This window comes from Pectinophora gossypiella, chromosome 12 (assembly GCF_024362695.1).
Source record: "Pectinophora gossypiella chromosome 12, ilPecGoss1.1, whole genome shotgun sequence".
Lineage (NCBI taxonomy): Eukaryota > Metazoa > Arthropoda > Insecta > Lepidoptera > Gelechiidae > Pectinophora > Pectinophora gossypiella.
In genome coordinates this window covers 2,666,262-2,689,954 of record NC_065415.1, presented here as the reverse complement: position 1 = coordinate 2,689,954, position 23,693 = coordinate 2,666,262, and the positions used below count along the sequence as shown (strand labels likewise).

General features: G+C 38.6%; 2 protein-coding genes and 1 long non-coding RNA gene across 6 annotated transcripts in view; 2 read left to right on the top strand and 1 right to left on the bottom strand.

Moving 5' to 3' along the window:
- The window catches only part of LOC126371435 (protein TANC2), a 315,096-nt gene extending 308,111 nt beyond the window's left edge, over positions 1-6,985 (top strand). For all 4 annotated transcript variants that reach the window (XM_050016718.1, XM_050016719.1, XM_050016720.1 and 1 more), the window contains 12 exons: positions 139-283; positions 628-759; positions 1,148-1,279; positions 1,464-1,669; positions 1,792-3,238; positions 3,366-3,613; positions 3,784-4,069; positions 4,337-4,447; positions 4,535-4,692; positions 4,823-4,902; positions 5,402-5,636; positions 6,094-6,985. In XM_050016718.1, coding sequence (XP_049872675.1) covers positions 139-283; positions 628-759; positions 1,148-1,279; positions 1,464-1,669; positions 1,792-3,238; positions 3,366-3,613; positions 3,784-4,069; positions 4,337-4,447; positions 4,535-4,692; positions 4,823-4,902; positions 5,402-5,636; positions 6,094-6,387 — 3,474 coding nt within the window. In that variant the 3' untranslated portion in view covers positions 6,388-6,985. The remainder of the gene's footprint in view (positions 1-138; positions 284-627; positions 760-1,147; positions 1,280-1,463; positions 1,670-1,791; positions 3,239-3,365; positions 3,614-3,783; positions 4,070-4,336; positions 4,448-4,534; positions 4,693-4,822; positions 4,903-5,401; positions 5,637-6,093) is intronic.
- Positions 6,986-7,746: 761 nt separating this feature from the next.
- Positions 7,747-22,099, bottom strand: LOC126371463 (uncharacterized). The gene is made up of 14 exons (XM_050016769.1): positions 21,962-22,099; positions 20,664-20,720; positions 19,263-19,484; positions 18,680-18,765; positions 18,392-18,455; positions 17,692-17,811; positions 16,269-16,379; positions 15,192-15,386; positions 14,211-14,441; positions 13,439-13,473; positions 13,176-13,236; positions 11,270-11,422; positions 9,783-10,016; positions 7,747-8,539 (listed from the first exon to the last, which is right to left on the bottom strand). Exons 1-14 carry the CDS (start codon positions 21,995-21,997, stop codon positions 8,159-8,161), a joined length of 1,986 nt encoding a protein of 661 aa, XP_049872726.1. The 5' UTR covers positions 21,998-22,099; the 3' UTR covers positions 7,747-8,158.
- LOC126371567 (uncharacterized) lies at positions 19,866-21,869 on the top strand. Its single transcript, XR_007567060.1, has 2 exons — positions 19,866-19,942; positions 21,457-21,869. It is a non-coding gene; the product is annotated as an uncharacterized LOC126371567 (long non-coding RNA).
- Positions 22,100-23,693: the final 1,594 nt, after the last annotated feature.

Below are 23,693 nucleotides of genomic sequence, written 5' to 3'. Positions count from 1 at the left end.
GCGTTCCCCGCTTGAGAAGCAAGCCGGTGAATCACAGGACCACAGTAGCAAATTTAAAAGAAAATACCTTAAGAAGGTAACATACCTTTACTTCATTTTATAATGTCTATTACAATTTTTTTTTCCGACTGTTCCCAGGTATCAACTTTGACTGGGTCATCAGAAGTGGAAGCAGCTACGCCTCTTGGCCGCGACTCACTTGGCTCCCTCGCGTCTATGTCCCTGTCTGCAGCCAGCAACTGCTCGTCTTCCAGTCCTGGCAGCCGCAGACATTCTGTTAACGGTGAGATAGGTTTCTTTCATCATTACATCAACCCATTTCTGAGTATAGTCAATAGCCAAAAGACCTCTTCTTTCCCGTACCTTAGCTCTCTCTGTCTTCTAGAGCGAATGGTAGAAATACTACTTAAGTTACTACAGTACAACATTGAATGTTTTCTAGTTCATTTGTAAGGGTTTTACATTTTTAATATTCTTTAAAAACATGCAATGTTGATTTAAGTGTCGAAGTTTTAACTAATACTATTATTGTTAAACTGAAGATCAACCAAAACAGTTTTGCAATCTTTAATATTTTTCTTACAGAACCATTGTAATTAGTAACATCTTCTAATTATTAAATTACAGCTTTACAAAACGCGAGATCAGAAGAACTGACTCGGATGTCCAGTGGATTTTTCAAGAATAGAAAAACTGCTGCCAGACGCTCCGCTAGAGTCAACAGCAAACAATCTTCGAGTTCTACTGAAATCAAAAAAGGTACGTTATTGGAATTTGGTTACTTTTTATATATTGTATTTGTGGCTTTATTTTTCTTCTATTACGAAGATTTAGGTCATTAATTAGCGTCACCGATCTTGGTGTCATAGATCTTTGCCTGTCTTATATAAGGCGAATTTACACAACATTTATTAGGTTACGACGGGCTCATATAACATTACACAATACATGATGCTGTAAAAAGTATCTTCTCGACGTTGTTGTCGTTTGAGACCTTTGGGTTTAGGGACAAAACAATCAGCATAAATTATAAATCTGTGAACATCCCGCAAGTTTCTACCATTCAACAAATAAAGCTTATCCAACAAAATTATTATCTTATTGTTTTTACTTATTACTTGTGGTAATATTTGTATATTTTCCACAGTGCACCCATCGCCGCAACTAACACTACGACCTCTTTTCTTCGAAGTTCCATCAACTCAGAATCAGAGTATATTCTCTGGGCGACATTGGCTTATGAGAGATATGGAGAAGTCTTTGGAATCTAGTTCGGCAGGTATGTCAATAGTAGTCTATTTCATTCATTGATTTGAAGAGATTTCTATTTGTGATATTTTATTATCAAAAATCCTTTACCTTCGTTGTTATGGATCATGAGTTAATACTAATTGACATATTTTCACTTTAGGTCTACCGTAAAACCTTACTACTGTTTTGAAGTGTGCATTATTTTCTTCCAGGTATCTTGATCTCAGGCTCACCAGGGACAGGCAAAACAGCCTTGATTCTCCAACTGGTCGAGTACTCATGCTTCGGTCGAAAAAGGAACTTTGAATACGAGGAACTACGAGAACAATCGGATATAAGGGAAGTCGGACCGGAAGAAATAACTGCTGAGATGTTCACACATCTCGCTGCTAACGTTGTCGCTTATCATTTTTGTCAGGTATGTATTTTAATTTTCATATTCCTTATAATTAAGTAGATACTCAAGTTTTGTGCTATCTATTCCAGTATATTTTCGATCGTTGTGTTCTTATAAAAAAGTTTGGTCTTTATTTGTTTCAGGCTGACAACAACAGCACATGTTTAGTCGGAGAATTTGTGCACTCTCTAGCAGCACAGCTGTGCCAAGCACCTAAACTCCAAGCCTACAGAGAATACTTGCTCAGTGAACCACATCTGCTCTCTTGTTTGTCTTTGAAGGAGTGCATAGCAGATCCCGACCTTGCATTCATGAGGGGAATCATTGAGCCACTGATCATTTTGAGGAGAAATGGCAGTATAGAATCCACCAACAGCATCATCCTGGTTGATGGTCTTTGTGAAGCAGAGTATCACAGACCTGACCACGGATATACCATCGCCTCCTTCCTCGCCAGACATGTGCCTGAGATGCCGACGTGGCTCAAAGTTGTAGCCACTGTCAGGACACAATTTTTAGAAATAGCCAAACAACTACCCTACACAAGACTAAGCCTGGATGACTCTGACAATGTCCACAAAGATTTGCTGGAATATTTCAACGCAAGAGTTCAAGCTGCGCCGATCATAGAAACAAACATCAAGTGTTCTACAGGAAAATCGGAAGGAGTTCATAATTCAGTCTTGAAGTTCGCTCAATACGTTCTTCATTTGAGCCAAGGGTCGTTCTTGTTCCTAAAATTGATACTAGACCTGCTTGAGAGGAGTCACATTGTGGTGAAATCGACGAACTACAAAGTTGTGCCAATATCGTTGGCTCAAATATTCTTGCTCCAATTTAATTTAAGATTCCCGACTGTGCAGTCATTTGAGAAAGTGACACATATCCTAAGCGTATGCTTAGCAGCTCTCTACCCTCTCACGTTAGTGGAGATATATTACTCTGTGAACTCATTATTGGTAGACACTTTTCTACCATGGGATGAATTCTGCCACAGATTCGAAAGCCTCACCGACTTCCTTGTGAAAAGAATCGATAACACGTATATGTTCTTCCATCCTTCCTTCAGGGAATGGTTGATTCGACGTGATGATAATGAAAGCCCAAAATTCCTCTGCGATCTCAGGGCTGGGCATTGTGGGATAGCTTTCCGATTATCAAGAGTGCAGGCACCATTAGATGCGGAAAAAACAATGGAGTTAGGCCATCACATCTTGAAAGCTCATATGTACAGAAACTTGGGGCCAGCGCAGTTGGGGTTGTGTCCCAGAGATCTGCAGGCAATGATGGTGACGACTAGTTCAGCAAACGTAGGAGAGTCTATCGCTAATTTGAGGAACATTTACACACCGAACGTCAAAGTCTCCCGACTGATGTTGCTAGCTGGTTCATCACCTAATCAGATCACCGAATGTCTTGGAAATGCTCCCTTGCTCTGTATGTACGCGTATCAAGGAATCCTATCAATGGTCGGACTACTTATTGAATTCGGAGCAGATTTAGAAATGACCAACTCGCAAGGATGTTCAGCATTGTCATTGGCATGTCAAAGAGGACACACTGATGTTGCTAGAAGGCTGATCGCTGCAGGTAAATAATGTACAATACCTAATAGGACTTTTTCGATGATAAAAGACTTGGCCTAGTATAATGACGAATATTTTTTACTAAAGATATAAACAATTATAAAAACAATTATATATATATTTAATTTCAGGATCATCGCTCAGCCATACTGATACAGCAGAACAAACTCCTCTAGTACACGCAGCTAAGAATGGCCACAGAGATACAGTCATCTACCTGCTTGGCTGTCAAACAGGGAAGGACGATAGGAATTCTATTGACATCAATGAAGAAAACATCGAGCAGTTGGTGCCGGGATCAAGACATGCTCTGATTGCAGCTGCGCAGAATGGTCACTTGGATATTGTAGAATATCTACTAGACACCGCTGAACTAATAGTGAGTAACAAAAAGTAGATTATAATTGTCGATATGTCTCTCGAAGGATGTAAACTTTCATCAAAAGAGTTTGATGGTTTAACTAGGCGAGTGTAGATTCTAATAATTATGTATACTTGAAATTCTAAGATAAGTTAAAAAAGTCTTAAAGTCTACTCGTCTCTTTTCAGCCCGACGGTATCTGCCCAGTGACAGGTGAGACAGCGCTAACAGCGGCTTGTTCCACCGGCAACGCTGCCATTGCCGATGCTCTCCTCATACGTGGAGCAACTCCATACTCCTTAAACGCCAGACAGATGTCCCCACTGGCCCTAGCTGCTAAAAATGGACGAACAGCTCTGGTACTAAGACTATTGGATTCTGGAGCTGATGTTATGGGGTCTGGAGGAAAGAATCCATTGATCCTAGCTGCCGCTGAGGGACACGCTGATGTCATTGAAATGCTTTTGGCTCATGGTTAGTAGAGATGCTTCTATTGTTATAGTTACTCCCATCCTTTCGTACATAGCTATTGACAGTTAGAATATTTAAATGTTATTCTAGACAATACGTATTAAGTATAATGTAAAAAACGAGAAAATGTTTATCTACCAGACGAGAGATTATATGTATACTTACTAATAGACTTTTACAAAATTGATGAATCTTGATAAAATTAAAATAACATCGATTGAGCGAGACTGTATTTTACATGAAATTAATTAGTAATTATTTTTTATTTAGGTGCTGATCCCGATGCAGTAGATGCCGATGGTATTCCAGCTCTTGGCTGGGCAGCACTCCGCTCTAGAGTTCCCACATTGATGGTGCTTTTAGATAAAGGCGCTAACATTGGTAAGTTCTTGTAATATGACAACGTGGGTTGACCAAGTGAATACATTATAAATGATATAAAAATTAATATACAACTATCTTTTTCAGATCAACCAGACGGTAGTGGAAGAACTCCACTCGGCCTTGCTTGTGGAGGACCAGCTGATTTGGTAGAGATCTTGTTAGAACGTGGAGCTTCATTGGAGAGAGTAGATCACAGTGGACTGAGACCCTTGGATAGGGCGATTGGACAACGGAATGTTCATGTAAGTCATATCCATGTTACCACAATACAAAATAATTGTATATTAAGCTAGCCACAAATCGAAGAATAAAGTAATTAGAAAAAATCACAAGGCAACTATTTTCAGTAATCAATTTAATTATTATTTACAGGTGGTCAATTGCTTCCTGAGAAAAGGCGCTAAACTTGGACCAACAACATGGGTCATGGCGTCAGGCAAACCAGAATTTATGTAAGTACTCTTTAAAATAAATACAATCCTCAAAATTCCTTAATTTGAAATTCAAAAGTGTATTCAAAAGGAATACACTGTTTGACACAAAAATATGTTTTTTGTTAATGACATCTGTGGCAAATCTACAGTAAAAAAAACTCTTTACAATAACTAGTCTAATTTATCTATCCTTTCTTCTTTCATGAGTCATGGTCATGATTTTGTAAATAATATTACAACATCCCTAACACCTAACAGATCCCATAAAATACTAAGATCAGCGTTTCTGGAAGGTCCTGCCCCCACCGCATGGAAATCGATGGCTTCCACCCATAATGGTTGTACGACGTCTCTCTACGTAGATAGCATACGCTGCGTCTATTGGTTGAATCCGTCGATATAATTCGCGGCACGGTTGCTGTGCAGACCCCTCTGGATATGTCATCTTTCTCGAGCATTGTCCATTTAGAGGCACCTATGACTAAAATATATTAACAATTTTCTACATCTGTTCCAGGCTAATACTGCTGAACAAGTTGCTAGAAGACGGGAACATGTTATACCGTAAGAACCGGCCTTCGGAAGCGGCACACAGATACAACTATGCCTTGAAGAAGATCAACCCACTGATCAGTGATGAGGGTCTGACCACACCCACCACACAACCGGTGCCTCACGAACACGTGTCAGCTTTTGTCCAATTGAAAACCAACCTGCTGCTTAATTTGTCGAGGTGCAAGAGAAAGTTAAATGTAAGTTATAAACTTCATATTAGTAATTAGGGAATTATTAACAAAGCGATTTTTGTGATATGTCGCCACCGGGTATCGAACCCGGGACCTCTGGATTACGGGTCCATCGTTCAATTACTGGACCACAGAGACTGTTACTATAACAACTAATATCAATACTTCTTAATCTTTAAGTAAATTCAGAAGTTCATTGTCATATATACCCTTTTTTCTTCAATCAATTTATTGTGCATTCTTAATACAACGTATTAAGTACAGTACAGTCATGAACAATATAATGTACCCACTTTAGGACTCTGTCGCACTAACATATTTTAGACATTTAGTGAGACTTACAGTTCAATTTGTCAAAAAAGTTAATGTGACATGGTACCAAAGTGCATATAAATGCTCGTGACCGTACAATTGTTTTTACTTTGTATATCAACAAAAACTAAACATGTTTCATCTTTCTCAGGAACCGTCAGACGCTCTCGACCTCGCCGCGCGGGCTTCTGCGCTACGTCCGAATGCGTTCGAGTGCGCCTACGCCATGGCGCGAGCAATCCTCGCTTTGAACAAACCTTCTGAAGCTCTACCCCATGCAAGGAGAGCCTTACTCCTCGCTCCACCCAATGACATGTCAACCGTAAGAACTCTAAAGGCCTTGCAACAAGAAATTCTCACAAGGATCAATGTCGGGTCCCACAGTCTAAACGGAGATACACGGTCCATAAGAAATTTTGATACGATTAGTTTAAATATGCCGTAATTTTCTTTAAAAATATGGTACAAAATCGAAATTATGAATACAAATAACCGGTAATTGGAAATTTATCGGTTTTTATTGTTAATTCATAATATTATTATAATACTTATTTCTAAAATGAAACGTGCATTAATGAGGCTAAAATTAAATTTTATGTGTGGAAAATTCAAAATTATTATATTTTTTTTGTGTACCCAATTGAGTGATTGTTTGACATTATATACAGCGCAGTGCGTTGAATTTTAATTTATATAAAACTATGTGTCTATAATTAATTACCCAACTAATTACACCTTTTTTTTAAATGTATGAAATACTTTATTTTAAATTACCCACATTTTCTATCTTCTTTTTGAATAGAAGACAGTTGTCTTTTCGTATATCTTTAGTTTTTATTAATTACTTGTTTACATTTAACTACAATTTGTTATACTTGGCTTTCCAAGTATTCCTTATTCTGTATGTGATGTAATGACAATTTTATATTTTGTAAATATGTATCTCTTGAATAAGTGTAAAGTTCACTTTTATTATAATGATTATAAAATAGGTTAACTCGAATAGTTTCATTGTTTTTATGTATAGACGCTTGCCATTTTTCATTTTTGGTTATTTTAAAGGTTCAAAATACAAATTAATATTTCTGGCTTTAAAAAAACGAAAACTAACAAAATTGGTGCCTTTTTCTGTAGACTATATTTAAATAGGTATAATTTTGCAATCCCTATTTTAATTTTATTGTTATTTTTGTTAACTATAAGTTTTTGAGTTAAACTCACAAGCCCATCTTGCTTTATTATAATTTATTAAAAATATTATACTTACTTTCATAATTAATAATAAAATAATGAAAATAATAAAATTTTGGATGTTTGATATGATTTGAAGTTTGTATTGGGTGTTCTATAAAGTGTATTGAGTGATGTATGAATAGAATAGAAATTAAATAAATATTATTTATTTGTTTAACTCAAACAAGTTTAGTGTTTCTTCAAACTATTGGTCTTTCTAAACTTTTTGTGAATTAAAAACAGGACAAAAATTATTTCGAAAGTTTTTATTCATTTGGCCAAATCTATTATTAGATTTAAAGACTGATAAAATGAAAATTGGTAAAATCGAAAAACTACAATTAAATAACCTCTGTATAGACGAATAAGGAATATTAAGTATATTAAGTACAATATAATAGTTACTGTCCGTACATATTATTATAATTATTAAATTTTTCATATTGCTTCGAATGTGTAATTTTATTTTAAATTCATCCTAGACGTTAAATTGGTTATTTGTTTCAAACTGAAAAATAACACCAGAAAAACAGGTATAAAATAATAAATAGGTACTTAATAAAATATAATAATATTTTTATTAATCTTATAAAATTAGTTATGAGAATGGTACATTTTGTTTTTCTTCTTTACTGACTACACACGCGATGGAGTATGCTCCAAAACACTTCCGGTTGATTGAGAGGAGGCCTGTGCCCTGCAGCGTGTCGTATATAGCCTGCTTATGACTACACAATTAAGAAACACATAAACATAGATTTTAATAATAAGACCTACTTTACTTAATTCAGATTCAGAAATCAGGAAAATGTACAATAAACGTATCCCCCCCCTTTAATTAATAATGTTAAGACAGATATCAACAAAACGAATTATTATTAACACAATAACACACCCATCTTTGGTATTTTTATACGAGTTGATTTTTGCAATGAAAATATTATTTCCGAAAAGTACTTACATCTACTTTTCAAGTAATGTTTTTATTTCCTCAATATCCCATCATAATACGGTCTAACCGAAAGAGAACCTACACCCTTACCGTTCATTCTTAGATAAACCGGTAAAATCACCAGCGGTCTTTTCGTCGGCTTAAGATCAATTACTTCAACAGGCGGGGCGTCTTTCATGTTTAATATAGGAGATTCGAATAAGGGGTTTTTACGTATAACCGTTTGTAAAACCGGTTTTTTCGTTACCGGTTTTGACGGGATATATGCGGAAGGGTTGTAGACGTGGTCGAAATGCCTTTGGTCTTCTATTTTTTTGTAAAACAAAGGGCTTCGTACGAAGGGCGTGTTAACCATGTCATTCAATGTACGATTGCATTGTAGTGTATTCTTCCTCTTGGACATTGGGCAAGTCTGAAAAATAAAACAGAATCAAAATTATAACATATCTCTGATATCATATTAACTAGTTAAGGGTTATCAGTGACCTGTAATTAGTTTTCAACTGTTATGTTTTTTGTCTACTTTCTGTATTTTATAACTGTTGGTTTTCCTTAAATAAAATAAATAAATAAAAAAAATCAAAATCGAATTTATTCAACGTAAATAACATACGTGAATAATAATAATAACGACAACATTTAGATTAAATTGTCTTAAGGGGCCTCTACGTGTTGGCTTTGGCCCCACGCACGCCTTCCAAAAGTCCGGGACTCCATAGGCCCGAGATATGGAAATGAAACCAAACAACTTAGTAAATAATTGGTACAATTAGATAATACTAGAAGATTAACAATTTTACAGCACTGCTGGCACTTACAATAGGTACAACCCGTGCTATAAGTACCAGAATAATGTTGAAAGTCAATTTAATATTTCTTAAATCTACATCTGGAAGTCTTTTTATTTTGTTTCACAGTTCTAAAAGTACCACTATCTCATTCTTGCACATTCCTATCGTATAGGAAGGCACAAACATAATAATAACATAAACAGCTTATATACGTCCCACTGATGGGCCTCCCCTCAATCAACCGGAGGTGGTATGGAGCATACTCCACCACGCTGCTCAACTGTAGGTCGGTAGAGGTATTTTTACGGCTAATAGCCGGGACCAACGGATTAACGTGCCCTCCGAAGCACGAAAGGTACAATAAAACTAAAATTAGATGTGTTCTTAAAAAACATTCTTTTCCTTCTTATCTTGTCTTTGTTTTTTTTTTCTCAAATAGATTTTGTAAATTAAAATATATACCAGTAAAACGAATTGTTGCCAGAATTGGGCCGATACTATTTAGTTTGAGTTGAGGAGCTCGGTGGCGCAGCGGTAAACGCGTTCGGTCTGCGATTGTTGAAGTTAAGCAACTTTCGCAAAGGCCGGTCATAGGATGAGTGACCACAAAAAAAAAGTTTTCATCTCGAACTCCTCCGTGCTTCGGAAGGCACGTTAAGCCGTTGGTCCCGGCTGCATTAGCAGTCGTTAATAACCACCAATCCGCACTGGGCCCGCGTGGTGGTTTAAGGCCCGATCTCCCTATCCATCCATAGAGAAGGCCCGTGCCCCTGCAGTGGGGACGTTAATGGGCTGGTGATGGTGATGACTATTTAGTTTGCCATCGAGACGATGAGAAGAAAATAAAATAGTGCTTAAACTTACCATCAACATAGCATCAACGACGTTCAAAAACTTCTTAGGAGTGTTACACTGGTCTTGGTACATGGGGGTAGCAATAAAAAAGGTCAAATACGCCTCGGTAAGTGTTGCCCAACTATGTTCCGATGTAAACTTGCGGATACTGTCTTTCATCTTGAAATAATCTAAGAAACCATATTTGTTAAGCACACCCATCTTGTTCAACAAACACTTGGTTGAATCCGTCATGGTCTTGCACTGAAAAAAATAAACCATTTTAATTAAATTAAATTTGTTCTGGTCATGATATTTAGGTTACAAACAGCTGTTATTTTTCATTGAGTATCACCAAATACCACCTTTCAGGCATACACACAGATTATTTAAAAACAATAACAAATAATAATATCAATTTTACAAATATTCTACACACTTAATACATGCTTTCAATTATACACTTAAAACCTGTTATTTGTAGTCTAAATATTATTTTACGCTGTAAAAGCACCTATCTCCAAGCCAGAGTTTAACTGCTATACGAAACTTATTGAGTTTACAGTCTTTGAAAGTATCCGGTAATTTATTAAATACTTTATACACATGGGAAAGCAGTTATTAAAGGCAAGCTTTAATTTTGACAATGGCTTATTTATTAAGACTTATTAATTAATAAGATTATTATTAGGACTTCCACGCGATCATGCGTAAGCGCTGTGCGTCTCTGGTGCGCCGTGCGCGCGCCAGCCTTAACACCATCATGAGCACATTGGCGGACCAGTACGACTCGCCGCTGCTGAACCGCTGGGTGCGATTGCACGCAGTCACATAGCTGCCCGCGGCATCGGCGAGTCGGGCCGGTCTCTCGATTTGACTAGTTGGAAACTATCCTATTCGTATCCGGCTCATCCACTCTGGGTGTTACTTTAGTCTTATATGACCATAAGCTGCTCGGGAGTAAGGGGGAGAGCATGCATTACCTGTCTCGCTCACACTTAGGTGTTAGGTGGCAAACGGTAAGAATGGGATTTTTGTATGGAATGTCCGAGGTCTGGTTAGGGGAAGGGTAATTTTACTCATGGTATAAGAAAACCAGGTATGCTCAAAAGTGACAGCAAACATTTCAAAATTAACCCAGCTGACGTGTCCCACCCTGTGATGCCATTTCGTAAAAAATAAATTACCCCCGCCCGACCATTATTCCTATATTTACTTTGCAAGAAAATTTTGAACTTCTAGTAAAAGATTTACATACAGTTTTATTTTTTTTATATATGTGACAAGTAATAGTAATTAAATACATTACAGTAATTCACTTAAATACTAATTCGAATGTAATTTATACTAAGTCGTGTTACCTTAAATACCAATAATAAAATTTGCGTCCTTGGAATTTTGGAGATACCAATTTAATGGTAACACTGTGGTAACACTTACGTCATCAAAGGGCTAGCAATGGCGGCTTGTCATAGGATTGAGCATATCTGGTTTTCTTATACCATGATATTACTTACTGAATGACTGGCTTTACTCCACCAGTGCGTCTTAGGCCGGCTAGTGACGGGGTCTGGGACATACTCCATGCGAGTGATAGAGTTCATTCCACACTCAGCCAATACTTCAGGGTTAACCAGGTTGGGTAGACCGCAGTACTGTCTGCGGTGTTTCTGTGGAAATAGATTGAGGGACTTTCCAGGCTACGTTTTCCAAAGATGGCGCTGTACAGATTTGCCTTCGTTTAACCTTTTAATCTCATGAATAACAGACATATACATCTTTTGTCTTTGTTTCTGGGTATAAATGATGACCCTTGTAATTAGGCCAGACGCGCACTACGAGTTTTTCGCCGCGCGGCAGAAAAGAGCAGCGGCATAATGTCGCACTGTAATGCTGCGCCGCTGCGGTGGCTCTGCCGTCAAATGCGCGCAATACAATTTAAAACTGTTTGGATTCAGTATTACAGTGCGACATTATGCCGCAGCTTTTTTCTGCCGCGCGGCGAAAAACTCGTAGTGCGCGTCTGGCCTAATTATAAGAGTTTATAATAAGAGTTTAAGTTGCGTTGAATCATAGGCAGCGAACGCAAAACCATGAAATAATATCTAGTCACTTCGCTTTGCGACAGTCTTTAATGTAGTTATCATCATCGTCATCATTATCAGCCGTACGACGCCCACTGCTGGGCATAGGCCTCCCCAAAATGTAGTTATAGTTGAGTCAATAAAGCCTGAGCTTCCTAACTAACTTCTAATTTGCCAGGGACAGGCCCGATTTTGATGTTTTTTTTTTCTTTTGTAAGCATAAAATAACATACATAAACTGCCTATATACGTCCCACTGCTGGGCACAGGCCTCCCCTCAATAAACCGGAGGGGGTATGGAGCATACTCCACCACGCTGCTCCACTGCGGGTTGGTGGAGGTGTTTTTACGGCTAATAGCCGGGACCAACGGCTTAATGTGGCTTTGTGTGTGTGTGTGTGCGTGTGTGTGTGTGTGTGCGTGTGTGTGTGTGTCTTTTGTAAGCATAGTTTTTTTTTATATCATTTAAAATCAGAAACATCTTGAGTGGCGCAAATAAATATTTCGATCAAATAAAAAAATATTGACGATTGAAAATATTGAAATCATCATAATCGGACCTGTCCCTGGCAGTTCCGAAGCAGTTAGAAGTGAAACCCTTCATTGACTCCACTATTAGTCATATTGCTATCTGGACTACTTAAGACCAACTTACTGTGGTCCTGTGGTACACCAACTTGCTTCTCAATCAGGGAGCGTCGGTTCAAACCCCGGTAGCGGACTTGCACCAATGAGACATTAATTTATCTTGACTGCAGTTTTCACTAGCACAGTTCGCTCAACCGCTATCTCGTTGGTCTAACAGAACGCTCGGTGAGACGTGGCTACTTATTTCACCGTGTGATAGGTGTACCTCTGACTCCGCCCTGTAGTTCCGGGCGCAAGAATAGGGCTACGGTACCCCCTGCCTGTCGTAAGAGGCGACTGAAAGGGGACACTGGGGATCGTGAGTGATAAGGGCGGGGGCCCGAACCACTCAACACACGATCTCCGGGATGGACGGCAATGCGATATGGCCTCGCATCGCCGTAAAACTGGGATGGCGTAGGGGTGGGGATCTACCCCGGGACGCGCTTTAGTGAAAGCAAGTGCGAGGGGAGCACCGGTGCGTTCGACAGAGATCTCGGAGCTCCCCGACATGCACCGCAGAGGGCCATCGAAGGGGTTTTAGTCGGTAAGAGTCCGACATAACCTCGTCGCTCCCCCGAGTGGCGAGGTATCCATGAGGATTTCCCCTTCGTTACAAAAAAAAAGGTGTACCTCTGACTACCCCATTGGGATGTAGTCGTGGGCTTAAGTTATGTTATGTCGAAAATATTATTTATAAGTCGATACTCACTGGTCGAAACTTCGAAGCACTTATCTGGCACATTGTATCATTTCGTATTGAGCTTGAGTGCCTGAAATAAGTAAAACACAAACGTAAACATAATATTAAGGATTCAGACCATAACTCTGAGTTGATATCAAGTGGATTTTTCGGACGTAAAAGTATGGAACTGATAAATTTAATATAAGTACCTAGTTGATGAGGTTGGTATTCCACCTGACAACCCACACGATTAGAAAAAGATATACTTAAATAAATATAATAAAACTTACTTGCAAATATCATGCTTTGGACTATGTGGACAGTTCTGAAATGAAATAAAAAATTGTTTTAATTTGATGTGTTTTTCTTCTGACCGTCAATATTGTCAGGATAGGTGGGTGGTTTGTATGGACAATTAGGCTTCTTCATATAAAAACTTGAGATTTCTTCTTTAATGTTTTATTTTGTGTCCTTTTGAGGTTCGAAACCCTAAAAATAAATAAGAATATCGATTCGGCAACGCTACTTTCGCCGCTCTGTCCCTCAACGTGTTAAGGTGTGTTAAGATGTTACAAACCTAATAATGAAACAACAAAGTGTCCTTAATGATGTCTTTCCGCATGTATTGGCATTATTATTGGTTTTTGGTTTCTTTTTATTATTTAGTCGTCGTTTATTGTACTTTATCAGTATCCTATAGATTATTGGCCTTCAACAATACAGGTGCAGGCTGAAAACCAGGGTCGAGACATTTTATTTCGTCATATTATTATGCTGAGCTTGTATAATTTTTATAGAAGTCACACTTGTTATTACATTTCTTAACTCACAAACTGTACCTACCCCTTGGGAATTGCGAGACATTCCCGCCACAAGTATCCTAAGATTACTTAATGGGAGGTCTCGGCACCATGTAACTAAAAAATTGAGAAATTAAGAATATTTTTATTTTTGTTATTTTTATTTAATTGTGTTATGTAAACCGTTCGTTCAACCTTCTAATTTCATATACATATATCACAATAAACATTATTTTATTTTTTATTAAGTTTCCAAACTCACCTCAGAAAGAACATCAAAGGTGCATGCCAACACTTTATTAATCTCGCAATCTTCAACGTAATCTGTGATAGGTTTGCTCAGACATTTGGTCACGACTCGAGCTTTAGCCTTAGTCCAGGATGCGTGCGCGCTTGTCATGTTATCCAATAGTTTGGAGAAGGCATCGATGTCAACAGATCCTGAGTCAGATATTATGTTCAGCTTCCTGAATACGCAGGATTGTTTCTCGCACTGCGAATAGAAACAGATATATGATAGCGCGACAGCGAAGTATTGAAAATCTAAATATTATGTTAACTGTAAACAACACGTGCGGCTAGCAAACAAACAACACCTGCACTTGTTTACGACACACGTGCAAGGTACGGTAGTGGGGACAACCCTTATAAGAAGGCGAGCCGCACGAGTTGTACCATTCTTGTGTCGAACTCCGTACAGAGAACATCCAATAAAAGTAACCCGTGACAGTGAACCATTGTTTAACTGGCGCTATGCGTTCTCCACAAAGGTCACTGTTACCTTGGGATCAGAGTATAATATTCGTACTCTAACATATATGAGTAATTAGTGAGTCCACGTGGGTTAGTTATTTTGTCTTAGTCTTCTTGGATTCAGTAATATAGGCCCAAGTCTTTTAAAAACCAAACCCAATGAGATTTCCCAGGCTATGTTCCTCAAAAACAATATAGATGGCGTTGTTCAGATTTTCCTTCGTTTACCTTCTAATTTCATGGATAACAGACATATGCACCTTTTTTTCTTTGTTATAAAAAGTGATTTTTGTGATATGTTCCCACCGGGATTCGAACCCGGGGTCTCCGGATCGTGAGTCCACCGCTTAACCACTGGACCACAGAGACCGTTAGAATCAATAAAAAGACCTTGACAAAATTTTATCACATTGCGCATGTTAGACCTGCTGGTTGTGGCACTAGCTAGACCACGGATGTCATTATGAACATCATCATCATCATAACTCACCGTCTCAGGCACGACCTTCACATCCCTCATCTGTCCAGGTCTGGCAGTAGTGGTCGGTGATACAGTGACAGGTTCTGGTGGGGTTTGTACCGTCATCCGAGTGTCCTTGTCCCAGGTTACGTGGAAATTGCATTCTTGTCTCCAGGAGGGGTCGATGAAGCCAGAGAGGTCGCAACACGCGAGAGGATCTAAGTCCTGGAGGTCAGAAACGGGCGTAATTTTATGTTCGATTTTTAGTTTTGCTATTACGCCTCGGTAGATCAGCGTTGTGAAGCAAGTACTTCCGGTTCCGGATTTTTCTTCCGGTTGACTAATTCGAGGCCTGAACCGAGCAGTCAAGGTTACCTTACTAAATTTTTTTATGCGTGGAAATTGACATTTCAATTTGTAAACAAGTCAGATAAACTTGCACAGATGAATAGCAACTGCTCATGTCTTCAATGAGTACAGGTTCAAATGTCGCTTCTCGATTGTTTGGCTAACAAAGTGAGAAAAGAAGTAACGGAGAATAAGTGACGTATTAAAGTGAGTAAGTGCATAATTCAAATGCAAAAAATGTTTATTTGGTCACATAAAATCCATAGGGTTAGTAACAAAAACTTACAACTAAGTTGGTGGACGATATTCGGATTTAAATCTATTAGCTCATAAATATTATCGTCTCCTGGCGTCTATAGCCATAAACGCACTGTGTGACCGGCCATCCTGACGTCAGAACCGCCGGTCACCTTTAAATGTTATTTTATTGCTAAAATACGTTGGAAGCCGTACTCTAGTGACAGGCACCAGGCGGCACTAAGTGGACAGCAATATTGAGCACCATTTCAACTTAAAATACGCCGACAAAATACGAGTGACCGGTGATTCTGACGGATACCCACCATCCCAATCAGGTGGCACATCAAGGGCATATCGTATTTATCGGCAATCGCATTCAGGATTCTGTTGAAACTGCCACGCACTCGTTCCAACAGTGAAGCAACTCGCTTACGCAAGATTGCATGGAACCCGTCCATCGTGCCTCCGCAAATGCTCCAGAGCTGCTGAATGCTGCATAAATTAATGTAAGACACTTACATTATTTGGTGTTACATCTGCAGGGTCTCCACCGCTCCGAATCGCATTAAGATCCACAAGTTTCACTACGTCACCATCGTTTCTTGCGGTGGTCGTTGTCACTTCCGGAGTCTGAAAGTTCATACCGTAACCATAGAGTAAAAAACTAGAGCTGCATTGTGTGACGGATGCGGCAGAGACTTGATTAGGGGAGCTTAACACGTTGACAGTCCAGTGTTCCATATACGGGTCATAACGGATTAGCTCCATACGTCCGTGACCCATACATGGGTCACTAAGAAACGACCGGATACACACTAAGTGCAGGTGCTCCATGTGGATACCCAGTAATTAAGCAGAGATTTGTATTACAGTATGTTTGACGAATGCTACTTTCCACCTGTTTAAAGTTTGATGCAACTGAAAGTTTAGTAAAAATATTCAAAAAATCTAACATTGAAGTAATATTCGGGACTTACAAGGAAGTCAAAACATTTTGTATGGGGACTGTCAATGTGTTAAACTGGATATATGATCCACGCAGGATGCTTATTTTATTTTTGTCTGCCATACGCAATAATAATAATAAGAGTAAAAACGAAAATTATGTACAACATAGAACGGTAACTCCGCCCCGCACCAATTCGTATCGGGCCCTAACCTCACCCCCTCTGGGTCTTACTCTAGTCTTAAATGGCCGAAAGCCGGTAAGGAGTAAGGAGTACCGCGCGAACTGCCTATTTCGCTCGCACTTACGCATTAGGCGGTCTTCTTCTTATCGTGTGGGTTGTGAGGTAGAATACCAACCTCATCCATCCTGGTGTCAGCGTTATTATTTAAGCCGCAAAAGGACCCTGACATTGGCTCATGTAACGACTACGTACTTACATCAGTAAGTAGTCCGGGACCAACGGCTTAACGTGCCTTCCGAAGCACGGATCATCCTACTTTCGGACAATCCGGTGATCAGCCTGTAATATCCTAAGCGAACTAGGGATCAAAAAGTGATTTTTTGTGATATGTCCCCAACGGGATTCGAGCTCAGGGCCCCCGGATCGTGAGCCCAACGCTCAACCACTGGACCACGGAGCATGTAAGTAGTCATAAATCGTCTGCAACAGACATATGAGGCTTATAATTATTATTATGTGTTCACTTGTACAATTAACTTGTTGCTTGTGTAATTATTGTTATGTGCTTACATATTATAGTACTGTTTTAAGCTGCTGTAAGTGATCCATTAAATAAATAATTAAATAATAACCGCCTTATGGCAAAACATAGACCAATGGGGTTAGCTAAAGTGCAAATGTTTTCGAAGAGAGGCAATCAATTCTATACCTTTTATCACTGTCGTTTTTCGTAATCGTTTGCAACTTGGCTAAGGCCCCTGCTTGAAATAAATAAATAATCAAAAGTTATAAAGTAAAATTCAGCTACTTACATGGCTATTACCAGTTCTTGGCTCATGTGTATGGTACAGGATGACAGATTTGAACCCACACTCGTTGAGAAGCGACGAGTTGAACAAATTAGGTAGATTGCAGCATTTAGAGTTGAAATACTGAAAATTTACATAATATCTAGCTCACGACTATCTCAATGGGATAGTCAGGGGTACATTCATCGCAAGATGAACTAAGTACCCACACCTCAACAAGCTTTCTGTTAGACAAACGTGATAGGGGGGAGGCGTATCGCCGTCTATAATGGTCGACCCAACTATATTAGTGAAAACTAATGCTTAAAAATAATAAAACAAAATGTATAAATAAAAAATAAGTATAGGAACGAAAATTAAGAATATTTTTTCTTTTGTCATATACTTATAGGTTTTCCAAATCAACGATTGACTGTAATAACCAACAGTAACCAACCCGGTATTACTTTTCAAACAAAACACTGCCCTTTAGACATTATCAGGGGGGTTAAAATGGCCACATCGAAGCAATTCATCTAAGAAAGCAATGTTAAAATTTGACATTAATTGCGCATATAAAAGTAAGTGCGCAATGCAAACAAATGTCAAATAGCAATATTGCTTTCTTAGATGAATTGCTTCGATATGCCCATTTTAACCCCCTTGTTATAATTTAATCAAAATAACTAGTAACATTGTTTTGTCCCAAAACGATTCTACTTACGTTTTTCAAGAACCAGGACGGTCGTTTGTCTGCAGGCAAGTGTATCTCGAGATTTTCATATCGACTGAAAAACAAAATTAGCAAAATTGAAGCATGGGCAGGTCCCCCAAGGAGTACAGGTTAGGTCACATACCTCCGAAACGCATTTCTCGGGAATGTGGGTACGGATTTATAAGTTCAGTCAATGACCTAGAGTCTAATTCCCAGATTCTGGATACATTTTATCTTAGCTAAATCGTCGTCTCACATTTCAAAATAATGTAAGATAAATAAGAACTAATCTTTTACCTCTGCTGGAACATGTACATCAAACCGGCGAGGCTGGATACCGGCGCACACGCATCATCTTTCCTCCAGCTTTGATCTGGACAATACTGTGAAGAAAATACATTGAAAGTCACTAAAAAGGAAATAAATCTACAACTGAAAACTCTTCAGCAGCAGTATTTGTATAGATCTTCTCTTCCCCTATATAGATCGAAGAGCTGAAGCTCTCCTCGTGCCATTATTAACGGTTTCCCTCTTTCTGTGTCATCTGGGCTGATCATCTCACACATAATCCTCTCAGAAGACGCCTTAAGCCGTGGATCGCGCCCGACTATTAGGCCTGATGTCTTTGTACCGAGTGAGAGCCATCAGTGCTCCTTTTTTGTTTAGCCAAATATTTAATGCTATTCGAGACATATCTACGGATAATTTAAACCCTAACAAAAGCTATTTTCGCTCTTTCAGGGGACTATGAAGGCAAAGTAGAAAGTTCAACTCAAATGCGAGAAAAAGTCGCAAAATTGTATGACGCAGTCCTGGCTCACGGGGGTATCTGCCGTCTCCTCGACAAGAACATGTGAACTAAGCTGGTCTTAGCACCTACCTGGATCAAGTTATCCACAGTACAATGCAACAGCGCTTGTCCAGGACAAGTGTTAGTGTATATCCTGGGGCGGTCTCCATAGCAGACGTTCAGGACATCCTCCACCACGTCCTGCCAGGGTCCTAGAGGCAGAAGGAGTCTGAGGGCAGCAGAGAACTGATCTCGCGGAGGCAAGGAGTCCGGCAGACCGAGCTTGTTGTTGATGCATGTCCAGGGTTGGCACTGAGGATAGAATTGGGGTTAATTTAAGTTTAGGTAAGTATACAGTACATAAACATACCACTGCTGGGCACAGGCCTCCCCTCGATCAACAGGAGGGGGTACATAAATAGGTAACTATCACGTTAAATGGAAGAACGTTGGTTGTCTGGAAGAAATCGCTTTAGCGATAAGGCCGCCATTCGCCATGTACTCAGTTAAGAGTCTTTTGTAATTATTTCTTTTTAATTTTGGTGCAATAAAGTGTATTTGTATTGTATTGTATTGTTAAATCTGTACGTCGCCATCTTTATCGTTTTTGGGGAAAGTATTCTGGAAAGTTCCTCATTTACGTTTGCGTATTTAGTAGTGAGGGTAGTTACACCTACAACACCTTCGCAATGACTCCCACTCGCGCCAGTAATCCCGTGACCACGGTCGCTACAACACGGCAGAGACGTCGGGAAATACAAATTAATAAGGTAATTGTTTCTCTATCTTATTTAACATAATACCGCGCATCGACCCTTTAAAAATAGTACAAATAGAATAGTGTGTAGTAATGTATAAAGTACGTGAATCGCAAAAAGTGCCTTTTGAGCCAATGTGGCAACGCGGAAATGTCTTTCTAGCCACTTACTCAACTACTTACAAAACCAAAATCGAAAAATATAGGCTAGTTTCCAACTAGTCAAATCATTTTTTTTTTTACTAAACGTTAAAAAACTAAATTACTATGGAATTTGTATGAAAAACCACAATGTGACGTCATAGAATTACGTGAGAAAATGTCGGACTTATTATTACGTTTTTCTCGATTTAAATAATTCTTAAATATGTTAAATAGAAAAAAAAAGGTTTTTTGTTAGTTTCACGTCTGTGTTTTGTTTAGTAATCAGAATTTCCTGAACCTAATACGGTCACGAGCATTAATATGTATACACTTTGGTACCATAGTCACATTAACTTTTTTGACAAATTGAACTGTAAGTCTCACTAAATGTCAAATATGTTAGTGCGACAGAGTCCTAAAGTGGGTACATTATTATTGCTCATGGCTATACACGACCCAATTTCCAGGTGGCACCCATCAAGTTCACTCGAACGGGTTTTGTTTTTTTTTTTCTAAGTGCGCTTACATGCCAATGACGATGGTGTCGACCAAGTCATCACTGGTCTGTAAGCGTCCTAAGATTGACTTACCAATTTAGTGTCCTTCAAGTAAGAATACCCAAAACTATTTCTAGTTTTAGCAAACACCTGAAATAAAATAAAAGAATCCATTTTATACAAAAAAAATTGAACTAATTAGGTATATAACAGGGTATTAATGACATATAACCAATACTGAAAGGGATGGTTCAGCTGATGATTCTGAGTTAATATCAAGTAGAATTTTTCGTCGCTAAATTCATATTTTTTCTGCTTTTTTAAATTATTTTCAACTTTTGCGATAGATAGTTCCACATGATATTAACTCAGAATAATAAGCTGAATCATGCCTCTCAGTATTCGTTACGATGTCACTTACAACCTGTACAAGTACGTACAGAAAGCCATACGAGTACGTATAGGTGTTAGTGACGTCGTAACGAATACTGAGGGGGATGATTCAAACCATGACTCTGACTTGATATCAAGTGGAATTTCCTGTCGGAAAAATTCGTGAAAATTTTAATTTTACATATATAATATAACACAAGTGTCTCAGAGTAAATAAATATTAATATCCTATACTCGATGGGCAAACCCGAAAACTTTAGTAGGTATACCTACGAAATTTTATCATCAATGTTTGTCGAAATTCGTCCTATCGCCCATAATAAAGTGGTCCATCATGTTAGTAATATAGAGGTATAATGTCGCAGTCCTAAACTATTATGAAAGTTAGGACAAACTATACCTGCTTACCTATCATCATCTCCCTAGCATTATCCCGTTTTTCACAGAGTCCGCTTACCTAACCTGAAGATTTGACAGGTCTGGTTTTTTACAGAAGCGACTGCATGTCTGACCTCCCAACCCGCGAAGGGAAGACCAGCCCAATACAGGTTAGGTCACATACCTCCGAAAATGCATTTCTCGGGAACCTCACCAATCTGACCGACGAGAGAAGACAAGACATAACTAATTAAGACAAAAGTGGCTGCGAATTATATAGCTGATGATTTGAGTGTCTGCTCACCCTGATACGTGCGTGACTGTGTATAAAACATGACCTCACTTGATAATAGTAAAGAGACTACTGTCGAAAAAATGCGCAATAGAAATGCAATGAATATTTTACCCATTTTTATGCCTTTCTATACCTGCAAGCTTCAAGAACATAAAACATTTGTTCACATTCAAGTAAAGAGACTACTGTCGAAAAAATGCGCAATAGAAATGCAATGAATATTTTTACTCGTTTTTTATGTCTTTTTATTCCTGCCAGCTTCAAGAACATAGATAAAAATAGAACATTTGTTCAAATCTTAAAAAAATAGAAATTAATTACTCACAGTATGAAGTAACACTATTAACCACAGTATATTCATGTTGTCGATCGGAACGTTCAAGAATAACTGAGCATTGATAAGACCTGGCCTCGCTGGGGTCACAGCAGATAACTTCAGTTTTTGCTATTTAATATAAAGTAGATAAATTTAAAAATAAATACGGAGCTTCAATGGACCGAATATAAGACAATCGCTTGCTTAGAGCTTAGACTGTTCGTCACTAAGTCTTTGTTACCTAAGCGAACTATAAGCGATAACAAACGGGTAAGTAGCCTACCTACTTATAGCTACTGAGATACTTTACAGGCTACGTTGCTCAAAACTTTATTTATTTATTCATTCACAAAGAGGTATTATAATATTAACATAACAATAGTCTCGCCAAACTGCAGAGGCAGTTTGTTGGCAAGCATGCACTCATTACCTTAGCCTAATTATAATACCTACCTATATCTAAGAGTAATATTCAAAGAAAAAATAATACTTACTTACAGAATAATAATAGGGTGTTAGTAACATCGTAACGGGTACTAAGGGGGATGATTCAGACCATGACTCTGAGTTAAAAGCGCGTCGCAAAATTCATGTTGTTTTATTTTTTTTTTTTAAATTCTATACTTTTGCGACGGAAAATTCCACTTGATATTAACTCAGAATCACGAGCTAAATCATCCCCCTCAGTATTCGATACGATATCACTTACACTCTTTACAAGTACGTACAGGTACAATACAACAGGAAAGGATAGAAGCATAGGAAATTGCGGTTCCGTGCTGTCAGATGTGGTTCAGCCCTTGTGGCACCAAGCGAAGTAAATATCATAAGCATTTAGTTATAGAACAACAGCCTCCGTGGTCTAACGATCTGGAGGTCCGGGTTTGATTCCCCATGGGTCATTGTCGAAATCACTTTGTGAGACTGTCCTATGTTTGGTAAGGACTTTACAGGCTTCAATCACCTGATTGTCTGAAAGAACAAGTTGATTCCGTGCTTCGGAGGGCACGTTACGCTGTGGGTCCCGGCTATTAGCCGTAAAAATGCCTCCACTAACCCGCAGTGGAGCAGAGTAAGCTCCATACCCCCTCCGGTTGATTGAGGGAAGGTCTGTGCCCAGCTCTGGGACGTAGTTACTTATTCTTAGAAATATGATATAGACAACACTAAAGAATTTTGAATAGGTAATTTTACTACCTAGGTAAGTGTAGCATTTTCCCAGCAGTGGATTGAGTCATGTCAGTGGCTTAAGGCGGCTCAATAATAACCGTGATACCAGGGTTGATGCAGTTAATCCTTCTCATAACCTACACGATACAAGAAGCAGTGGTGGTCTAGTAATAAATAATAATAAATATATTAGGTACTTACTTACTTAGGTAGTCAAAACTTAGAGAAGCGTAGAGGTCATTGTAACACTTCGTGACAAAAAACCAGCAGATAAAGACGTGCAAAGACACGCGTTACTAAAGCTAATTAGAATATAAAAGAAAGAAATTATCTTAATAGGTTTCCTATCTCACACAATTTTAAATTATGTGTCCGTATCTAAATTATGTAGGTACTTATGTTTTTTTTTTATAAACAGAATACCTATGCTCCATTCCCCTGCTGCCTATGAATGACTAAGTGTGTAGATTTTAAGATCTTCTATAATTATTACGTTAAATATTGGTGTGCTGATTCCAGTACACGTCTCATTCATACGTTATTGCTGCTGAGAGAGCCGCGGTAGCCCAGT